This window comes from Camelus ferus, chromosome 18 (assembly GCF_009834535.1).
Source record: "Camelus ferus isolate YT-003-E chromosome 18, BCGSAC_Cfer_1.0, whole genome shotgun sequence".
In the NCBI taxonomy this organism is placed as follows: domain Eukaryota; kingdom Metazoa; phylum Chordata; class Mammalia; order Artiodactyla; family Camelidae; genus Camelus; species Camelus ferus.
In genome coordinates, this window is record NC_045713.1 from 35,586,531 (window position 1) to 35,605,275 (window position 18,745).

Consider the following 18,745-nt stretch of genomic DNA (forward strand, 5'->3'; position numbering starts at 1 on the left):
AAGGGTAATGGTAGTGTAGCAGTTACTACTAGTACTGGCAGTAGAATTAATCGTTTTGCGTATCAAACTGTCATTTTATTTTCGTATTCTTTATTGAGGGAAGCATGGTTAGTGTGCTGTGGCATATGTTAGTCGTATATAAAAATATAAGTTAAGTAGTGCTGTAATGGCTATTAGTGTGGGTAGAATAATGCTATAATTTCTTGTTATTTCTTGAATAATTACTCTTTTAGGCATAAATCCTGATTGTGGCTGGGAGACCTCCTGTTGATAACATGACAGTCAGAATTGAGGCTGTGATAATGGGCATTTTGTTTCCTAGATGAGACCATGATAGCGTGGTTGTGGCTGAGCTGTGGACGAATGGTAGGAACAGAGCGTTACTGTGATAAGAGCTAGTAAGTATAGGATTGTTACGGTGGGATTACGCAGCATGATGCCTGTTGTTCATCCTCGGTGGGCAGTTGATGAGTCGGCTGTAATTGTTCGTAATTGAGTTTGGTTTTTCCACCTCATCCTCCAATTATAATGGATGGGATGGTTATTGTTAATCGTACATGTAGGTGGATGGGTGGTAAAATTTAACAGAGTGCTGATAGATGTGCAGGTTTTTGTCATGTTAGTAAGATTAGATTATATGTATTACTTCGGGCACTCGAAAGGGGCTACTCCTAAAGCCGTTGTTATCAGTGTCGATGCTGTTGGGTTAAAGACGTCTGTGATAGTTCATTGGCCGGAGTGAAGTAAACTAACAACGATTGCTGTCATGAGTAGTATTGATGTGGTAGCTTGTGTTAAATACTCAGTGCATCCACTTCTATGGCTCTTGGGTTAGTTTTTTTTTTTTTATTAAAATGGGATAATGGCTAACATATTCATTTCAAATCCGATTCAGATAAGTCATCAATGAGCTTACTATTACGATTGTGGTTCCGGAAATAATAGTGGTTAGCATAATTAGAAAGACGTCTGGATTTATTAGCACAGGAAGGAGGTGAGCCACCATTCTTTGGGTATGAGCCCAATAGCTTATTCAGCCAACCTTTTGGAATAGTGTGTAATATGGTAGCATGAAGAATTCTGAATTCTTAGGGGTAGGTTCAATTCCTATCATTTTAGAAATAAGAGAGCTTAAACCTCTGTAATTTACTCTATCAAAGGAACTCTTTTGTCAGACATATTTCTTATGTCTGTGGCGGGGGGGTACTTGATGTTAGGATGGGTGATCCGATGTTTCACATACATAGGGCTAATACTAGTGGTAGGAAATTTTCTCATAATAAACGTGTGAGTTGATCCTGTTGGAATCGTGGGTAGGATGCTCGAATTCATAGGCAGGACACTGTCAATAGAAGCATTGTAACGAGGAAGTTGGCCATATGCAGTTCTGGTGTGTGAGGATTAGGAGACGCTCCGAAGAATAAAATCGTGGTGAAGATATTTATTATGATAGTGTTGGCATGTTCTGCGAGGGAAAACCCGGCAGTCGGACCTGTCGCCTATTCTTTGTTGACTCCAGATACTAACTCTGATTCCCCTTCTGTCAGGTCCAGGGGGGCTTGACTAGTTTGTGCTTGGGTAGAGATAAAGCATACAATGGCTGGGAGTCAGGCTGGGAAAAATCGTTCTTAGGTGTTCTTGTGATTAATGTTGAAAGTGTAAAAGGTCCATTGATGAGAAGCACTGATAGCAGGGTGATTGCTAATGTTGCTTCCTATGAAATTGTTCGTGCTGCTGCTCGTTGGGCCCCTGGTAGCGCGTATTAGAGTTGGATGCTCACCCAGATCGCAGGATGGAGTAGACGGCTAGGCTTGACATAGCGAGTATAAATAACAGCCCTGAGTTTATGTTGATGAGAGGGTAGGGTAAGTGGGAGGGGAGTTCATGGGTTAGGGCTAAGATTGGTGCAGTGATAAATGTGGAGATGGAGGATGTGGCTGGTCACAGTGGTTCTTTGGTGAATAATTTAATTGCGTCGGCAATAGTTTGTAGTAGCCAAAGGGTCCTACAGGGTTGGGTCCTTTCCAGAGTTGCATTTAGCCTAGGACTCTTCATTTAATCAGTGTGAGGAGGACCCCAGCTAGGAGGATTGGGACGAAGAGTGAGAGAGTGTTGGTTATAAACATTTTCTTAGGGAGAGGAGTTGAACCTCTGATAACTGCATAAAACTTCAACCTTTATTACTGCGCTCTGCCACCCTAACCAGCCCCACTCTGGGGCAGGGGCGTCTTTGCTCTTGCTGTTCTCTCTGCCAGGAGCACCCTCGCTCCCCTCCCGTCCACCTACTGCAGCGCACCTCCTTTGCCTACCCTGTTTGTTGTCACTTTGTCACCTGCTGGGGGACACACCTGGCTCTTCCTTGTGTTGTCTCTCTCATCAGACTCAGAGCTTCCCAGCCGCAGGGACGCTCACTGATGTCATCTCAGCTTTTAGAATCGTGCTTGGCACACAGAGGTGCCCAGTAAATACCTATGACCTAATGGAGGTGGGGAGGGAGGGAGGTTGGTCTCACAGAGACTGTTTCTCTGGCCTCCCGTTGGGCCTCCCTAAGACATTGTCCACACACCTGCCCCCTGACGATGCCCCTCCATGGTGAAGCATGGTGGCCCCCAGACTCTTCTGCCTGACTTCAAGTCCCAGCGTGATCCAGCCCAGTGCCCTCGTCTTAGCCCCATCCCCTCCTCTGACCACACTGGACGTCCTCCCCATCATGACCCCCTCCATCCACTCATTCTCTGCTTGCTCAGCACCTCCTCGTCATTTAAAATGTAACTTGGGTCACCTCCACCTCCAGGAAGCCTTCCAGGTGGCACCACACCCAGGCTGGTTCAGGTCTCCACTTCTTCCCTGGGCTTTGGGGGCACCTTCCACCACCCGAGATGAGGGCATAAGAGGGACGGGAGGGAGGAGGCTCCTGCAGAGGACTGGGTGCAAGATGACTGTGGTTTGGACCAGGACTATAGGGACAGAGATGCTGAGAGAAGACAGTTGGGGCCTGGTTTGGACATAGAATCAGCAGGATTTGGTGAAGGGGGAATGTGGCAGGAAGGAGAATTCTAGACTTGTCCCTATCCTCTCCTCTCTTCTTTCTTCCGGTCCCAGGAAGAGCAAATGAGGCAGAAGGATGCTCGGGCGCGGCTCACCAGCTGCATCCTCAGGAACGTGAGGACGGTCAAGTACCACGGCTGGGAGGGAGCCTTTCTGGACAGAGTCCTGCGTATCCGGGCCCAGGAGCTGGGCGCCTTGAGGACCTCCAGCCTCCTCTTCTCAGTATCTCTGGTGTCCTTCCAGTTGTCCACATTTCTGGTGATGTCACTCTGGTCTCCTTGCAGAGCGTGAGCTGGGGGAGGGAGTGCTGGGGCCGGGGGATGACGGCTCCCCATATAGGATCACAGGGTCACCATCACACCAAGTGACCATCACACTGACCATCACATAGAGGGACTGTCACAGCAAGTGACCATCATTTCAACGGCACCTAGAACCAAAACACCACGAAGCCCAGGACAGGAACCACCCCCTAGCGACATCTGGAACCGCAGTACCTAGAGCCCTGGAGTGCTGCTGATACCCGGGGTTCCCCAGAGTCATCCTCCCAGAGATTCTAGTCACAAGTCTCACCTATGTCTAGAACCACAGAAATGCTACCAAGATGGAAAACTGTGATGTCCCTCAATGCCTGGAACCAAGAGTTTCTGATACTTAGAAACAACTCCATCAACAGCAGAATTTGGGGGGAGATCTGGGTGGAGGGGAACCCATTCCAACATGGCAGGCGTGGCCACATGGACCCTTGGAGATACAGTGGCTGGCCTGCCTTCCCTGGCCACGCTTAGCCGCTCAATGTTACCACCTGTGTCTCCCACCCAGGTGGCACTGGTTGTGTTTACTGTCCATACTCTGGTGGCCGAGGAAAGTGCCATGGACGCCGAGAAAGCCTTCGTGACTCTCACGGTTCTCAACATCCTCAACAAGGCCCAGGCCTTCCTGCCCTTCTCCATCCACTCCGTCGTCCAGGTGAGGCAGCGGGGAGGGGACGCTGGCCTGCAGGAGCCTTGCAGGGATGCAGAAGGCTGTGCTGGAGCAATGGAGCGGAGTGGGGAGAGAGGTGGGAGGGCGGAGGAGCAGGGAAAGACACCAGCAGACATCCTCAACATAGGCAGCCTCACGGACCCAGCAACTCCCTGTGCAGAAGTTCATTCTGGTTCCCTTTTTATACAGATCAGTTTCACTTCATTTCTCTTCCTTCACTGTCTCAATTTACATTGTGCCTCCTTGGTTGTGATGAAAATGAGAAGTCAGTTGTCTACCTGAGCCATTCATATCTGGGTTTTTTTTGTATACATGTCTATTTTATTGAAGTATAGTCAGTTTACAATGCTGTGTCAATTTCTAGTGTACAGCACAGTGCTTCAGTCATACGCGAACATGCATGTATTCATTTTCATATTCCTTTTCACCATAAGTTACTACAAGATGTTGAATATAGTTCCCTGTGCTGTATGGTATAAACTTGCTGTTTATCTATTTTGTATATATTAGTATCTGCAAATCTTGAACTCTCAGTTCACCCCTTCTATGTTTGTTTTCTATGTCTGGGAATGTTTCTAAGCCATCCCTATTTGAATGCTCACCTCTTTCATCCCTGAAGATGGGTTTGGGGCTGGGAGTGGAGAGAGCGCCCCCAGGTGGATAAAGATTGGAATCATTCCTGATAAAGGCCAGATGACGCTATGGGAAAAGCCACCATCTGCTTCCTGGGTCTGGTCTGCAGAATGGCAGCTGGACCTGTTATCAGATAGAGGGACCCCCAAATTGGAAGATTCCCCCAAATGTGTGGGTTCTTGCCCGCTGACTGAGAAAGGATTCTCAACAGAGACAGAGAGACAAACTGAATCAAAAAGAGCAGTTTTTATTGCTCAGAGAGAGAGAGGAAAAGAAAACATGCGTGTGGGGAGCCGTCAGCCAGGTGGCTGGTAGAGACGGCTCCAGCCCTTGATGGGGCCGCGGGGTCTTTTATTGGAAGGCTCAGCCGTCATTGTCTTCACTCCCGTGGTGCCAATCATCTTCTACCAGTGGCTCTTCTCTCCCCTGGAGCTCAGCCCTGAAACAGAAACTTCAGGGGGAGAGAGATAACAAAGAAAGAGATACTGGGGTATGTCCTTGGATTTAGCCAGCAGTTGTGGGACATAAATTGTCCTGTTGTAGGACTATGTCCTTGGAATTAAGGAGCCAGCTGTGGGATAAGAGAAATGCCCTGCCTTTCATCAGCCTGGCACTTGCTTCCCCTTGTGAATCAGCCAGGGTCAGTAAGCCTGCCTGATCACCTCTCCCAGCTCCTTCCAGTTATGCTAACCAGGAGCCAGGAGGTATGGGGTCACCACCTCTGTTGTCACCAACCCCACGTGCAACATTTTCCATGACCTGGAAGGCTTTGTGCTGGTGCCTTATAAATGCATGGGGATTGGTAGGTAGGAAGCTTTCCCACCGTCTTGAGACACCCAACACCCGAAGTCTGAGTTTTAGTATTTTGGTTTTGTTTTTGCTCTTCTGGTGTGGATGACTTGGGACTTTGGTGTCCCCAGGCCCGGGTGTCCTTTGACCGCCTGGCCACCTTCCTCTGCCTGGAAGAAATTGACCCTGGGGCCGTGGACTCAAGTCCCTCCAGATGTGGTGAGTGCTGAGTTCACCAGAAGGGGTGTGGGAGGGATGAGGGGACCAGCAGGGCTCCCCCTTCCCACTAATGGAATTCCAGGGTCCCCACGGGGGTCTGCTGGCAATGGGATGGTGTGTGTGGACCATGCCATCCACCGTGTAACTTGGAAACAGGCACTGAGATGCTTCTTTCTGCCGGTCTCTCAGCGACTACTTGTGAGCACCTACTGTGTGTGACTGTGGGTGTGTAGTAGCACACACTCTAACAGACCAGGTCCTTGTCCTTGTGCCGAAAGTCCAGGCAGTGTGTTCATCAAGCCAGAAAACAAAGTCAGAGCAATGACGAGGACCATCCTATGATGAGACTCACCAAGCTCAGGTGATCTGGGCTTCCCTGCCTGCCCTGTCCACTTCTAACCCTACACCTCCAGGGCTGTGATGTAAACTGAGCTGCTGCAGTGGGAGGGGCACCCGTCATCAGGTCAGGACCCTCCCCTTGTAACTAAGGAAGCATTGAGCCGCTTATCTCAGAATCACCTGCATGGTGGTTAAAAGTATATCCTGTGACTTTTGTGCCTGAATGCAAATTCCGGCCCCAGCACTGACCCCAAGATGGGTGACCTTGGCCAGTTATTAATCTCTCTGAGCCTCAGTGTTCCCATCTGCAAAATGGACATGATGACAGGATTGTGGCGAGGGTTCATTGAGTCCTTTGAAGCGTCACACTTATGGCCCTGCACAGCATCAGCCTCCGGTGCATTTTTGTATTATTAGAACTTAGGGAGAACCCCACAGAAGTCAGCAAAGAGGCCTTTAAATAACCCCAAATTGGTGTCTCTGAGGCTACTTCCAGCTCCGGCCCATTTTCAGCTGAGCGCAGCTTTGTTCAGCTAAGTCGGTGTGATGCGAGCGTTCAGAACTGGGCACTGGGCTAAAATTCCAGGCCTGCCTCTCCTGGCTGTGTGGCCCTGGGCAGTAATGCCCATGCTTCTGGCCTCTGCTCCCCACTGCTGTGCCCCACCTCCAGAGGGACTGTCCTGAGGGCCCCCGAGACACAGCAGGCCCCTGGCTCTCAGAGCTGTCCAATAGATAGCTTAGGGTCTGGAGTGTCGTGCCTTTATCCCCACAGGAGGGCCCCCTGGATGCTGGACCAGAGACCCCTGAGTGCTGTTTGACTCATGAGTTTGACACACTTGGTCACCTGCCCGGGGCCAGAGCCTCGCTCTCCCCCACCTCATCCCAGCCCCTGCTCTTCCCCCAAAGATGTGGGACCGTGAGATTAATACAAACACCAACAGCTAATGTTGACCAAGCACGTACCACGAGCCAGCACATTCAAAGTGCTGTCCGTAGTGGTGACCTCATGCTCCCTCCCCACGGCATCTGGGGTCACTGCTTCTGCGACCCACCCCCATTTCACAGATGGGGAAATGGAGAAGCATCCCCACCCCCCAGACTGCTAGGAAAGGACAAGCCCCCCAGAGTAACCAGATTCACAAATAATAATTTGAACTTCAGAGACACAGAGGATCATTTTTTTTTTAGTATAAGTATATCCCAGCAGTATGTGGGGGCATTATTATCCTTAAAATGTCCTCATTGTTCATCCGAAATTCAGATTTAACTGAGCGTCCTGCGTGTTGTCTGCAACCCTCCCCTAGAGACCGTCCAGCCCAGTGGGTGTCAGTAGGTGTTAACTGCTTATTAGATGTAAGATTCCCAGGCCTCACCCCCAAGGAGGTTCTGATTTATTGCTTTGGGCTGAGCCGTTGTGTTTTTTAAAAAAAAAAAAAATCTTTCCAGGTGATTCTAAATGTGTATTCAGGGTCCAGGACCAGTAATCTGGCTCCTCCCTTATTATGCAGATAAACTATCTGAGACCCAGAAATGGAGGGAGACCATATGCCCCTGGTTACACCTGTGGTCCCAGTGAAGTTAATAAGGCCCCCTTCACCCTCCAAAGCCCCAGATCGGATGATAAGTTGTACCAGAAGCCCACTAATGTTTTCTGTAAAGGACCCACCTGTCCATACGCCAGCTTCCCAAGCCCTGTGTTCTCTGTCATAGCTGGTCTCCTCTGCCTTTGTGAAAGCAGTCAGAAATACAGGAATGAATGAGGCTGGCTGTGTTCTAAGAATACTTTACAAGAATAGGCAGCAGACAGGATCTGGCCCTTGGGCCATGGTTTGCCGACCCCTGAATTATAATACTGTATTCCCATCTGTCAGGTAGAGAATGTGACCACCGCAGGGTCACACCCAAGCCAGGGAATAGAGGGACGGTTTTGTTTAGTGGGAGAGATCTCCTGCCGCCTGGGGTCTCTTGGAGCATCTCGTATAACTGGACTTCTATGCCCTGCAGCTGCCGGAGAGGATTGCATCAGAGTACAGGAAGGCACCTTTGCTTGGTCCCGGGAAAGCCCTCCCTGCCTGCACAGGTACACGTGGCTTCCCTGGTAACCACCTTCTTGCTGACATTTGACAAGGTGGGGTGGGGAAGCTGGGAAAGCAAAAGCTCCAGTGGAAGGGGAACAGGGCATCTGAGCCTTGCCCATCAGGGAGGTGACACTGCTCTGATCACCATGCTGGACAAGGTGACACCAAAGGAGGCGTGGCCCAGGGCCTAGCCTCGTCAGCTGCCCCTCCTGTGTCAGTCCCCAGATCACTGTCATCTCCAGCCCCCAACTCTCTGGCTGGGTCTCTGCGGCAGAAAACCCCAGCCAACCCTAAAACTCCCTTTGAAAGGAAAGAAAACACCCTGGGCCGTATTTGTGTTGATTGTCCTTCACTCATTTCATAGTATTTATTGAGCACTTGCCATGTGCCAGGCCCTGTTCTAGGCACTGGGAATAGGGTGAAGAAAACAGACGAGGGCCCTGGGCTCTTGGGGTTGATGTTCTGATGGGGTTGGGGGAGCCACACAAACGAGAAATCAGGGTAAGGGGGCAGAGTGTGATGTCGAGGGAGGGGCATGTGCAGGGAAGAAAGGCCTGGCATTTAAACAGAGGTCAAAATCAGGGAAAGGGATGAGCCTTGCAAATGTCCAGAAAAAGAGCTTTCTAGGCAGTAGGAAGAGCAAGTGCAAAGGTCCTGAGGCAGGAGTATGTCTAGACCCAAGATTCTCCACCTCGGCATTACTGACATTTGGGGCTGGATAGTTTTGTTGTGGGGGCTGTCCTGTGCACTGTAGCACCCCCCCCCAGTATGTACCCACAAGCAGCAGCCCCGACCATGTGTGACAACCAGGAATATCTCTAGATGTTGCCAAATGACACCTGCAGAGTATAATCCCCCAGGTGTGTTTGAGAAACAGGAGGTCAGCGTGGCTGTGGGTGCAGCTGAGGGACAAAGCAATGGGACATTGGTTGTCCTTCATGATTGTCAGGACCTCAGCTTTTACCCTGAGTGAAACAGGAACCACTCAGGGCTTCGGGAGGGGAGTGTCATGGTCTGACTTGGGTTTGAACAGGCCCCTCAGACCCTGTGTGGAGGACGGGCTGCGGGACGTGGACAGGGGTGGGGGGGGCGAAGGCAGAAGCAAGGAGAGTGGTGAGGAGCCTATGGAAACAACCTGAGCAAGAGGGGATGCTGGTTTAACCCCCAACCCTAACAAACTGTGTGAGTGCAGGTACGTGCGTGCAGAGGTATGTGTGTGCACGGGCAGAGTGAGAGTATGTGTGTGCATGCACTGGGGTGAATATGTCTGTGCATGTGTGTGTGCACGTGTGTGGTACGCATGCAATGTGCATATGCGTGTGTACTTGTGTGAGGGTATGCATCTGTATGACGTGTGAGTGTGTGCACATATGTGTGCATCTGTGTACGTGTGTGCCTATGTGATGTAGTAAGTGGGAACATTCAGGAGTGTGTGCACTTGAGTGGTGTGCATGGGTGTGTGGGTATGATCACATGCACGTGCGTTGGGCAGGATAGCTGCCTGCATAACCAGACAAGGATCAGGAGAGGGAAGGATTGCCCCCAGACATCCTTTTAGTGACCCCCTGAGTGAGTCACCAGCAGGAAAGGCCGGCTTTGTCTGGGATTCACCAATTCTGCACAGACCTGGGCTGAGTCCTACCCAGGGACACGTTGCCCCTTCTGTGTTGCCAGGATCAACCTCACTGTGCCCCAGGGCTGCCTGCTGGCTGTCGTCGGTCCCGTGGGCGCAGGAAAGTCCTCCCTGCTGTCTGCCCTTCTCGGGGAACTGTCAAAGGTGGAGGGCTCTGTGGGCATCAAGGTGAGGCCCAGCCCTCACCCCTCGTCCTGAAAGACTCCCCCTTCCCCACTCCTCCATACCTCCCAGCCAGGCTCCGCCCCCTCCCACCACCACCCAGAGCCCAGCTCCCATCACTCTTCCAGCATTGCTCCCACTTCCGTCCCCATCAGCCTCCTTGTGTTTTAGGGTCCCGTGGCTTACGTGCCCCAGGAAGCCTGGGTCCAGAACATGTCCGTGGTGGACAACGTGTGCTTCGGTCAGGAGCTAGACCCTCTGTGGCTGGAGAGGGTCCTGGAGGCTTGTGCCCTGTGGCCAGACGTGGACAGCTTCCCCGCAGGAGTCCACACCCAAATTGGGGAGCAGGTGAGGGTCTCAAGGCCTTCCCGGGACAGGGAGGCATTGTGGCTGAGGGTGGTGCATTGGGAGGGACACTGGGGAGATGGGGGCCCAGCTCAGGGCCAAGCGCATAGCAGATGCTCAATAAATAGTCATTAGTGAATGAATGGTTAAAAGAGAGACAGAGAAGAGGCAGGGAGACATGGCAGGGGTTGGTGGTAAGGGAATCTCCAACACCTGGGAAAGAGGCAGTGCAGGCGTCTGCCTTGCCTTTCTGTGTCAGATTGCTTCTGCTCTCTGGACCTCACCAAAGGGTCTGGGCAGAGATGTCCGATAAACAGGAGCTATGGGTTGGGTGGAGATTAGCAAACTATGGCCCACCGTTCAAATCCGGCCCACCATCTGGGTTTGTAAATAAAGTTTTATTGAGATCCAGCCACATGAACATTCCTTTACCTGTGGTGCCTGACTACTCTTGCATGACAAGGACAGAGATGAGCAGCTGTGACAGAGATTAGAGGCCTCACAAAGCTTAAAATCGTTGCTATCTGGCCCTGTATAGGAAACATTTGCTGACCCCTAGATTAGGGAATTGAGAGTGGAAAAGTGGGAGTTAAAGTTACATAAATGGGTGAGGTTTTCTGGAGAGAAGAGGAGGGGGAAAGGGTCTGGAGCAGCCCTTGTGTGGGCTGAGCCAGGAAGAGCAGCTGAGAAGAAACATCTAGGGAGGAGGATGAGGCATCATGTGGCCAAGGGCAGGGTGTTTCAGGAGGAACAGGGTGCCCGCTGCCCTCTGCGTCTGTCCAGCTGGGTCACATCCTAAACCAGACATGATTTCCCATTACCGCCCCTTCGCCAACCTGCCACATCCCAGGTGATGGAATCTCTGTCCTTATAGAGCTCAGATTCAAAACCCTGGGGTCATACTTGATTCCTCTCTTTTTCTTACACCCACGTCTAATCCATCAGCAAATCCTTTGAGTCAGACCCAGAATGTTTTGGTCCCATCCACCATCAACTCTCCCCACATGGCTGCAGGAGCCCCTGGTTGCCCTCTTCATTTCTGTCCTCACCCCTGATAGGCTAATCCCAGCACAGGAGCCAAAGGGATTCTGTTCAAACGTCAGTCAGTTCACGTCCTTCCTCTGCTCACAACCCTCCAGGGTCTCCCCATTCCCTCAAGGTCAAAGCCATGGTCCCGACCATCACTGACAAGGTATCCCCTGCAATCTGACCCCCAGTTATTTCTAACTCATCTCCCATCATGTTCCCCCTTTCCCGCTTCTCTCCAGCCACATGGATCTCCACGATGTTCCTTGAAAATCCAAAGCATGCTCCCCACCTCAAGGCCTTTGCACCTGCTGTTCTCTCCACTTGTAAAGCTCTTTCTCAGGAATCCACATGGTTCATCCCGTCAAGTCTCTTAGTGGAGAGAGGCCTTCCCTGACCACATTACCCAGCACAGCAACCCTGCTTACGTCGGTACATCCTACACGCTTCCCTGCTTTATTATTCTTCCCTGCTTTATTATTATTCTACATAACACCATCCTACAGGTGATGTATTTCACTTGTTTGCTTACTGATTATTTGTCTCCCACCCCACCCTCATTAGAGTGAAAGATCCATGGGAGTGGGTACAGGGTTTTATTCATCACTGTGTCCCCACTGCTGGGTGCACAATAGCGATGCAGCAAATATGAGTGGAAGGAACAAATAAATGGATGAAAATAAGGACTGAAAAGCTACCACTGGATTAGGCAACAGGAGAGTGACTGGTGTCCTCGAGGAAGGCTATATCAGTGGAGAAACGGAGTGAAGCCAGACTCAAGCGGAGGGAGAAGTCGTGCAGACAGTTCCAGGAAGCTTGGCTGGGAAGGGAAGGAACCAGGCTGGGGGAATGCTGGCTTGAGAGCAAGTGTTTCAAGCTGGAGGTGGCTCTGGAGGACAGGCACTGTGAGCTGTAGGTCACTCTGCTGAGCAGACATAGCCCCCATCACACTGGCTTCACCCAGCAGGTATAGACCCAGGTCCCTGTCTCTCTTTTGTGGTCACAGGGCATGAATCTCTCTGGGGGCCAGAAGCAGCGGCTGAGCCTGGCCCGGGCTGTGTACAGGAAGGCTGCTGTGTACCTGTTGGATGACCCCCTAGCGGCCCTGGATGCCCATGTTGGCCAGCATGTCTTCAACCAGGTCATTGGGCCTGATGGGCTGCTCCAGGGAAAGGTAAGTTTGGGAAAATATGTCAGAGGTCACAGGTCAAAGGCAGAGAAAGTCCTAACCCAAGTCTGTCTCACCCACCCTCATCAAGTCCAACCTTCCTCTTTGTAATGGTCAGTTTTTGCTGTGACAATGCTACATAACAAACAACCCCCAAATCTCAGTGGTCCACAGTGGCAGTCATTTATTGCTTATGGCTCTGTGGTTAAACTACCACTGTTGCCGCAAAACCTGCCTCTGCACCCTAAAAGCCAGATTGAGACTCAGAGGCAGAGTTTTGGGAGAAAAAAGAACAGCTTTATTGCTTTGCCAGGCAAAGGGGAGTCACAACAGGCTAATGCCTTTGAGACTGTGAATCCATCTTGGAGTTGGGGTGTTGATGGTTTATAGAAAAACTGAATGGAACAGAAAAGGTGATAACCATCAGGGCGCTTCACAGGGTGCTGCTACAGTCCTCTTAACCTCAATGAATCTTTCTGACTTGTGGGGGAACTGCAGAGGGTCTGTCCATTCTTCTGAGATGATCTGCCCATTACCTTCTTCCTGGAGCATAGCCTCTGGGTTAAAGCTATTGTAAAGAATGTAAGGAAGAAGTTTAGGGGTTGCTTAGCACAAAAGCAGTAAGGGAGAGAAAGCAAGTTATAGGATTTCTTAATCGGAAAGAATCAGCAAACAGTTTTAGCATCAGGGAAGTTAGTTCGTCTCCTGCTCCTTCACCACAGCTCTGCCTCAGGTCATTGGCCAGGTTCAGGTGAATTCCGTGTCTCCTGGGTTCCAGGCAGGTTGAAGGAGCCCCTTTATTTCTCTGTGTGGACATTCTGTTTCCGAGAAGGGTAGGAGCACACTGCTTGTCCCCCTCTATGTCAGCTCTGGAAGGCCAGCCAAGCACACAAGTGTAACTTCCCTCCCTTCCTGCCCAGACACGGATTCTCGTAACCCACACGCTCCACATCCTGCCCCAGACTGACTGGATCGTGGTGTTGGAAGATGGGGCCATTGCAGAGATGGGTTCCTTCCAGGAGCTTCTGCAGAGGAAGGGGGCCCTGGTGGGCCTTCTGGATCGAGCCAGACAGCCAGGAAATGGAGGAGAAGGAGGTACTGGCTGGGCTCTGCTGGTTCTCTGTGCCTGGCTTCTGCTACCCTTGGGAAGAAGGCTGCAGGGGTCCCACTGGCAAGAGTGGAGTGCTCTGGCCACACCCTCCCTGCAGGCCCAGAGCCATCGGGTCTGTGCTGAGTGCTTCTATGATCATCCATTGTCTCATTTGATCATCACAACACCCCTGTGAGGCATCTCCCATTGTTGGTGCCATTTTACAGATGAGCTTCTTGGGCCAAAGAGAGAAATAATTTGCCCGAGGTCACAAGATTAGCACTCTGGTGTGTTCAACTCCAGAGTCTGCTTGTAACTGCTGCAGAGACTGAGAAAGAAGGTCATTTGGTGCCTTGGAGCCAGAGGCCCCCAACCTGCCAGCTAGGGCTGCTTCTAATCAGCACAGTGCCCGCTGGAAAAATGACAGTGTTGCAGAAGTGAAGCCACCAGTCCAAGCTCAGCCATAGTGGGTGATAAAGAACAGCCAGAGGCACCTCCGTTACCTCAGTTTGATCACGACTTTGCCCCTCTGAGGTCAGCAGTTACCTCCATTTTGCAGATGAGAACTGAGGGCCAGAAGTGAAGGAACTGGTCCACATTTTCCTGGCTCCTAAGTGGCCCTGCTTGGATTTGAACCCAAGCAACGTGGCTGTAAAGCATGTGGCTTTTCATCCGTAGGCGTATACCGCCCCTCCATCACAGAGCAAGGACTCACGGCCAGGTCCCCTCAGTCTCAGGCTCCCCCTCCTCTGAGGACATCTGTTGGGCACTGACTCACCCTGGGGAAAACCTAAGTGTGGATTCACGGTGTCACCATCCTGGAGCTTGGGGATGGAACCCTCCTGGCCTGGGAGACGGTGGGCAGAGGGTCCTTCCTGGGGGAGATGACACCTGAGGTGGTGTGAGAGCTACCTGGAAAAGAACATTCCAGGCACAGTGAACTGTAAGGGTATCGGGGGAACCCAGAGCTGTGCTGTGCAGTGTTTACTGCTGTTACCCTGCCTCAGGTTCACAGCAGGTGCTCAGTTTTATTTGCTGAGTGAATAAGTGAATGAACGAACAATGTTTCTGGAGGAACCCAGGGAGGATGAAGAGAGGGAGCAGGAGCCAGGTCAGAGGAAACAGGTGCTCGGCGAGTGGAGGCTGCCCAGCCAGTGGGCGTGAAAGCCAGCATCCAGACCTCGAGGTGCTGGCCCCATCGAGTGACAGTGCCCCCTTGACCTTGCAGAAACAGAACCCCTGGCCAGCGCAGAGGATCCCAGAGGCTCTGCCGGAGGCGGGAGGCCTGAGGGGGACCCAGACAGGTGAGTTTGCTGTGGTGCTGAGCTGGGGAGGGCAGAAGCAGGGCAGCTGAGTTGCCACCTGCGTCGCAGACAGATGGGCACGGCCACAGCCCTCCTGGATTGAACACCTGCTGAATCCCACCACGGTGCTCGGCTGCAGCACCAAAAACTATGTGACAGTCAGTTGGCCAAAATGAATCAGTCCCCAGATGTCCTGTTCACGAATGACCAGTTTGCCCGCCGATGTGATGACTGCCCTGAAGTTTGTCAGAGTTGCCTCATTGCCGGAGTGAGGCAGGGCCAGGTCCAGAGAAGGATCCACCCCACAGTGGTTACGTTGTCTGTCAGGCCCTGTCGTTCATGCTGAGTGACATCACCCTCACTTGGTGCTGATGGGGGTCAGCAGGAGGAGGCCTGCTGTCCCCCTTTCTCCAGCCCCCTCTAGCCAGACCATAGCTGGACCCACTGAGGGGGCTGTCTGCAGCAGGGGGACCCGGCCACGTGGTGTCTCCTTTTTCATGGAAAGTGACGTAAAACAGAACAACAGATGACTAGGCACCAGACAGTGTGAGCTTAGGTACCAGCTGTTGTGGGACTACAGGGAGAACTGAGGGTCCCTGAGGTCGGGCCCCGTTCCTCCCGTCCCAGCCAGCCACCAAGACCAAGCGCATCCTGGGTCACACACTGGGCAGTCCCACTGTCTTCACAGTGCACAGTAATCCTGAGTAAGACCAGATAGATAGATGTGTAAACAGATGAGAGAGAGAGAGTAGGTAGATAGTTAAGTAGGTAGGTAGGTAGGTAGGTGGATGGATGGAGGTAGATGAGTATTGTTGGAAAAGCCTGATAGCCTTCCCTCTCTCCCTGCATTACTCTCACTGTACAACATTCACAGCACTCCTGACACCAGGTGGGTGCCCCACCACCGCCCCAGCAAGCCTCCACAGCAGCAGGATGTCCTACAATTTAACTCAATTCTGACCCTGTCTACCTGGAGAAAATGTCACATCCCACAGGTGAAGGGTTCAGTCCCTCAAGACTGCTCCCACCCCACTTAAGATGCCAGTCACAAGTGGCAGGTCCCCAGGTTCCCCAAAATGTCTGTCCTACTTGGGGACAAATCAGGGGTTGGCATCATCACCTCCTCGAGTTCAATTAACTTGCTAGAACAGCTCACAGAACTGAGGGAAGCACATAGATTCACCAGTTTATTAAAGGATGTGATCAAGGATACAGAACGGCCAGATGGAGAGATATACGGGGCAAGGTCTGGGAGGGTCCCGCGTACAGGAGCTTCTGTCCCTGTGGAGTTGGGTACATCAACCTCTGGGAATGTGGATGTGTTCACCCACCTGGAAGCACCCCGAATCGCGTACTATTGGGATTTTATGGAGGCTTCCTCATGTGGGCGTGATCAATTCTTAACTACATTTCCAGCCCCTCTCCCTTCTCTGGAGAATGGGGGGTGGGGTGAAAATTCCAAGCATCTGATTGTGGCTTAATCTTTCTGGTGTCCAGGAGCCATCCAGAAGCCCACCCAGAGTCCCCTCAATAGAACATAAGATGCTCCTAGTTCTCTTATGACTTAGGAATTTAGAAGGGTTTTAGGAGCTCTGTGCCAGGGATGGGGTCAGAGACCAAACCTGTATTTCTTAATATGAATCACGATATCAGAGATTGAGAGAGAGAGAGAGAGAGAGAGAGAGAGAGAGATGGATGATAGATTGATAGATGAATAGACAGATAGATGATGGATAGGTAAGTAGGTAGGTAGATAAGCAGATAGGCAGATAGATAGACATAGATTATCCCCATTTTGCAGCTGAGGAAACTGAGGCACAGAGTCAGCTGCCCATGGTTTCACAGTTAGCAGATGGCAATTCATATTTGAAGTTGTTGGCCCACTCATCCACAGATAGAGGAGCATTCAAGAAGTCTTGAGCATTTGAATTGTGCAGAATTAACATCCTGACAACCTAGACTGACAAAAATCTGTGAGTAAACAGCAGGTGCAACCTGAATGCAGCAAAGCTTAGACCAAAATGAAAACTCTGAAAACCAACTTCCAAAGTTGGGTGGATGAGTCCCTTCAGTGGAAGGGTATTGGAAGAGCAGGCTTGCTCGACTCCAGGATAGTGGATGGCGTCTAGCTGGGCACCACAGAGGGAGGACCTAGTGGTGCTCAAGATGTTAGTTGAATGCATGAGCCAGTGGGGAGTGTACCCAGAGCTCAGTGGCTACCTGTGGCCATGAGATTGGGCACACTCCGTCACAGAGAGAGACGCTGACATGTCCTCGTTTCCTCTTGACGACAGGTCCATGAAGTTCGTCCCTGAGAAGGACAGCGCTACTTCAGAGGCCCAGACAGGGCCTTCCCTAGATGATCCTGAGGGATCAGGACGGCCAAAAGGAAAGGACAGCTTGCAGTATGGCAGGGTAACGCCAGCGGCTCCCTCCCCCCTCTACAGCCACTGCTACTGCTACCCCTGGGGGCTCAACACCTCCGGGCAGATGCAGCCTTGGGTGAGGGGTGGGGTGGGTGGAGGGCTCACCTTTATTATTAAATACCTACTGTGTGCCAAGTAAGATTCTAGGCACTTCATACTTCTTACAACCTGCTCACAACCTCCCTAAAATTTGATGGTGTTAGCTCTGTTTGAGAGATGAAGAAAATGAGTTCTTAAAGAGTTTAGAGATTGTTTGTATTCTCACAGCTAGCAAGTGACCAACTTGGGACTTAAATCTCAGATGGTCTGAATCTGAAGCTGGTACTGTTTCTTCTCTTTTAGGCTGCTTTGCCCACCCATTTACCTGCCTACCTGCTCATTCATTCATCCATCCATTTACCTTTCCACCCATCGCCCTAGTCACCCATCCATCCACCTACCCATCTGCTCACTCATCTGTTCATCTCACCCAACTATCAGCCCATTCACTCATCCAATCTTCCACCCATCTGTCCATCCACCTACTCACCCGCCCACCCATCCATCCATCCATCCACCTACCCAGCCAACCAGCCAGCCATCCATCCACCTACCCACCCACCCACCCATCTATCCATCTATCCATCCACCTACCCACCCACCCACCCATCCACCCATCCATCCACCTACCTACTCACCCACCCACCCATCTATCCATCCATCCACCTACCCAGCCAGCCAGCCAGCCAGCCAGCCAGCCAGCCAGCCAACCAACCAACCAGCCAACCAACCAGCCATCTACCTACCCATCCATCTACCCACTCATCCAGCCCATCTATCCATCCACTCATCTATCCACCTGTCCTCCTACAGACCCACTCACTTTTTCATCCATCCACCCACCCATCTACCCATCCACTCACCTGTTCACCCAACCACTCATTGTCCCATTCAACCATCTACCCACTCATCCACTCAGAAAACATTTACAGAACCCCCACTATGTGCCAAAGTTTCTGCCTTGGTGGAGATTGCATGTTAGTGGAGGGAGGAGACAGTCAGAAAACAATGAGACTAATAAGTTAATATCAGATAATGATAAATGCTACAAAGGAAATAAAGAAAGCGATGAGATAGGAAACAACCAAGGGTCAGGGCCCTCCTTGGAGAGGATGCTCTGAGGAGTGACATTTGAACTGAGCCCTGAAGGATGTGAAGGAACCAGCCAGGGAAAGAGCAAGGGAAGAGCATTCCAGGCAGAGGGAAGAGCAGGTGTGAAGGCTCTGAGGTGGGAAGGAGCTTGGAGTGCCAGGGAAAAGAAAGCGATCACATGAGACCAGCTGATAGTAGGGGGTAAGGTCAAGGAGTGTCCAAGAAGTTTGAAATTTCTTCTAAGAGCAGGAAGAAGTCAAGGGCAGGTCAGTAACAGCGAGATGGGGTCAGGTGGATGTGTTCAGAAGTTCACTCTGACTGCAGCTGTGTGGAGAGTTTCAGATTTGTAGGAACCAGACCTTAAGCAAGT

General features: G+C 51.4%; 1 protein-coding gene across 3 annotated transcripts in view; it reads left to right on the top strand.

Moving 5' to 3' along the window:
* ABCC6 (ATP binding cassette subfamily C member 6) overlaps window positions 1–18,745 on the top strand; it is a 68,516-nt gene that overhangs the window by 33,443 nt on the left and 16,328 nt on the right. For 2 of the 3 annotated variants that reach the window (XM_014554538.2, XM_006179082.3), the window contains 10 exons: window positions 3,103–3,306; window positions 3,871–4,017; window positions 5,586–5,673; window positions 8,017–8,092; window positions 9,765–9,891; window positions 10,057–10,233; window positions 12,263–12,430; window positions 13,345–13,519; window positions 14,743–14,818; window positions 17,113–17,233. In XM_014554538.2, the coding sequence (XP_014410024.2) occupies window positions 3,103–3,306; window positions 3,871–4,017; window positions 5,586–5,673; window positions 8,017–8,092; window positions 9,765–9,891; window positions 10,057–10,233; window positions 12,263–12,430; window positions 13,345–13,519; window positions 14,743–14,818; window positions 17,113–17,233 (1,359 nt within the window). The remainder of the gene's footprint in view (window positions 1–3,102; window positions 3,307–3,870; window positions 4,018–5,585; window positions 5,674–8,016; window positions 8,093–9,764; window positions 9,892–10,056; window positions 10,234–12,262; window positions 12,431–13,344; window positions 13,520–14,742; window positions 14,819–17,112; window positions 17,234–18,745) is intronic. The other variant, XM_032460973.1, reaches the window with a different exon arrangement.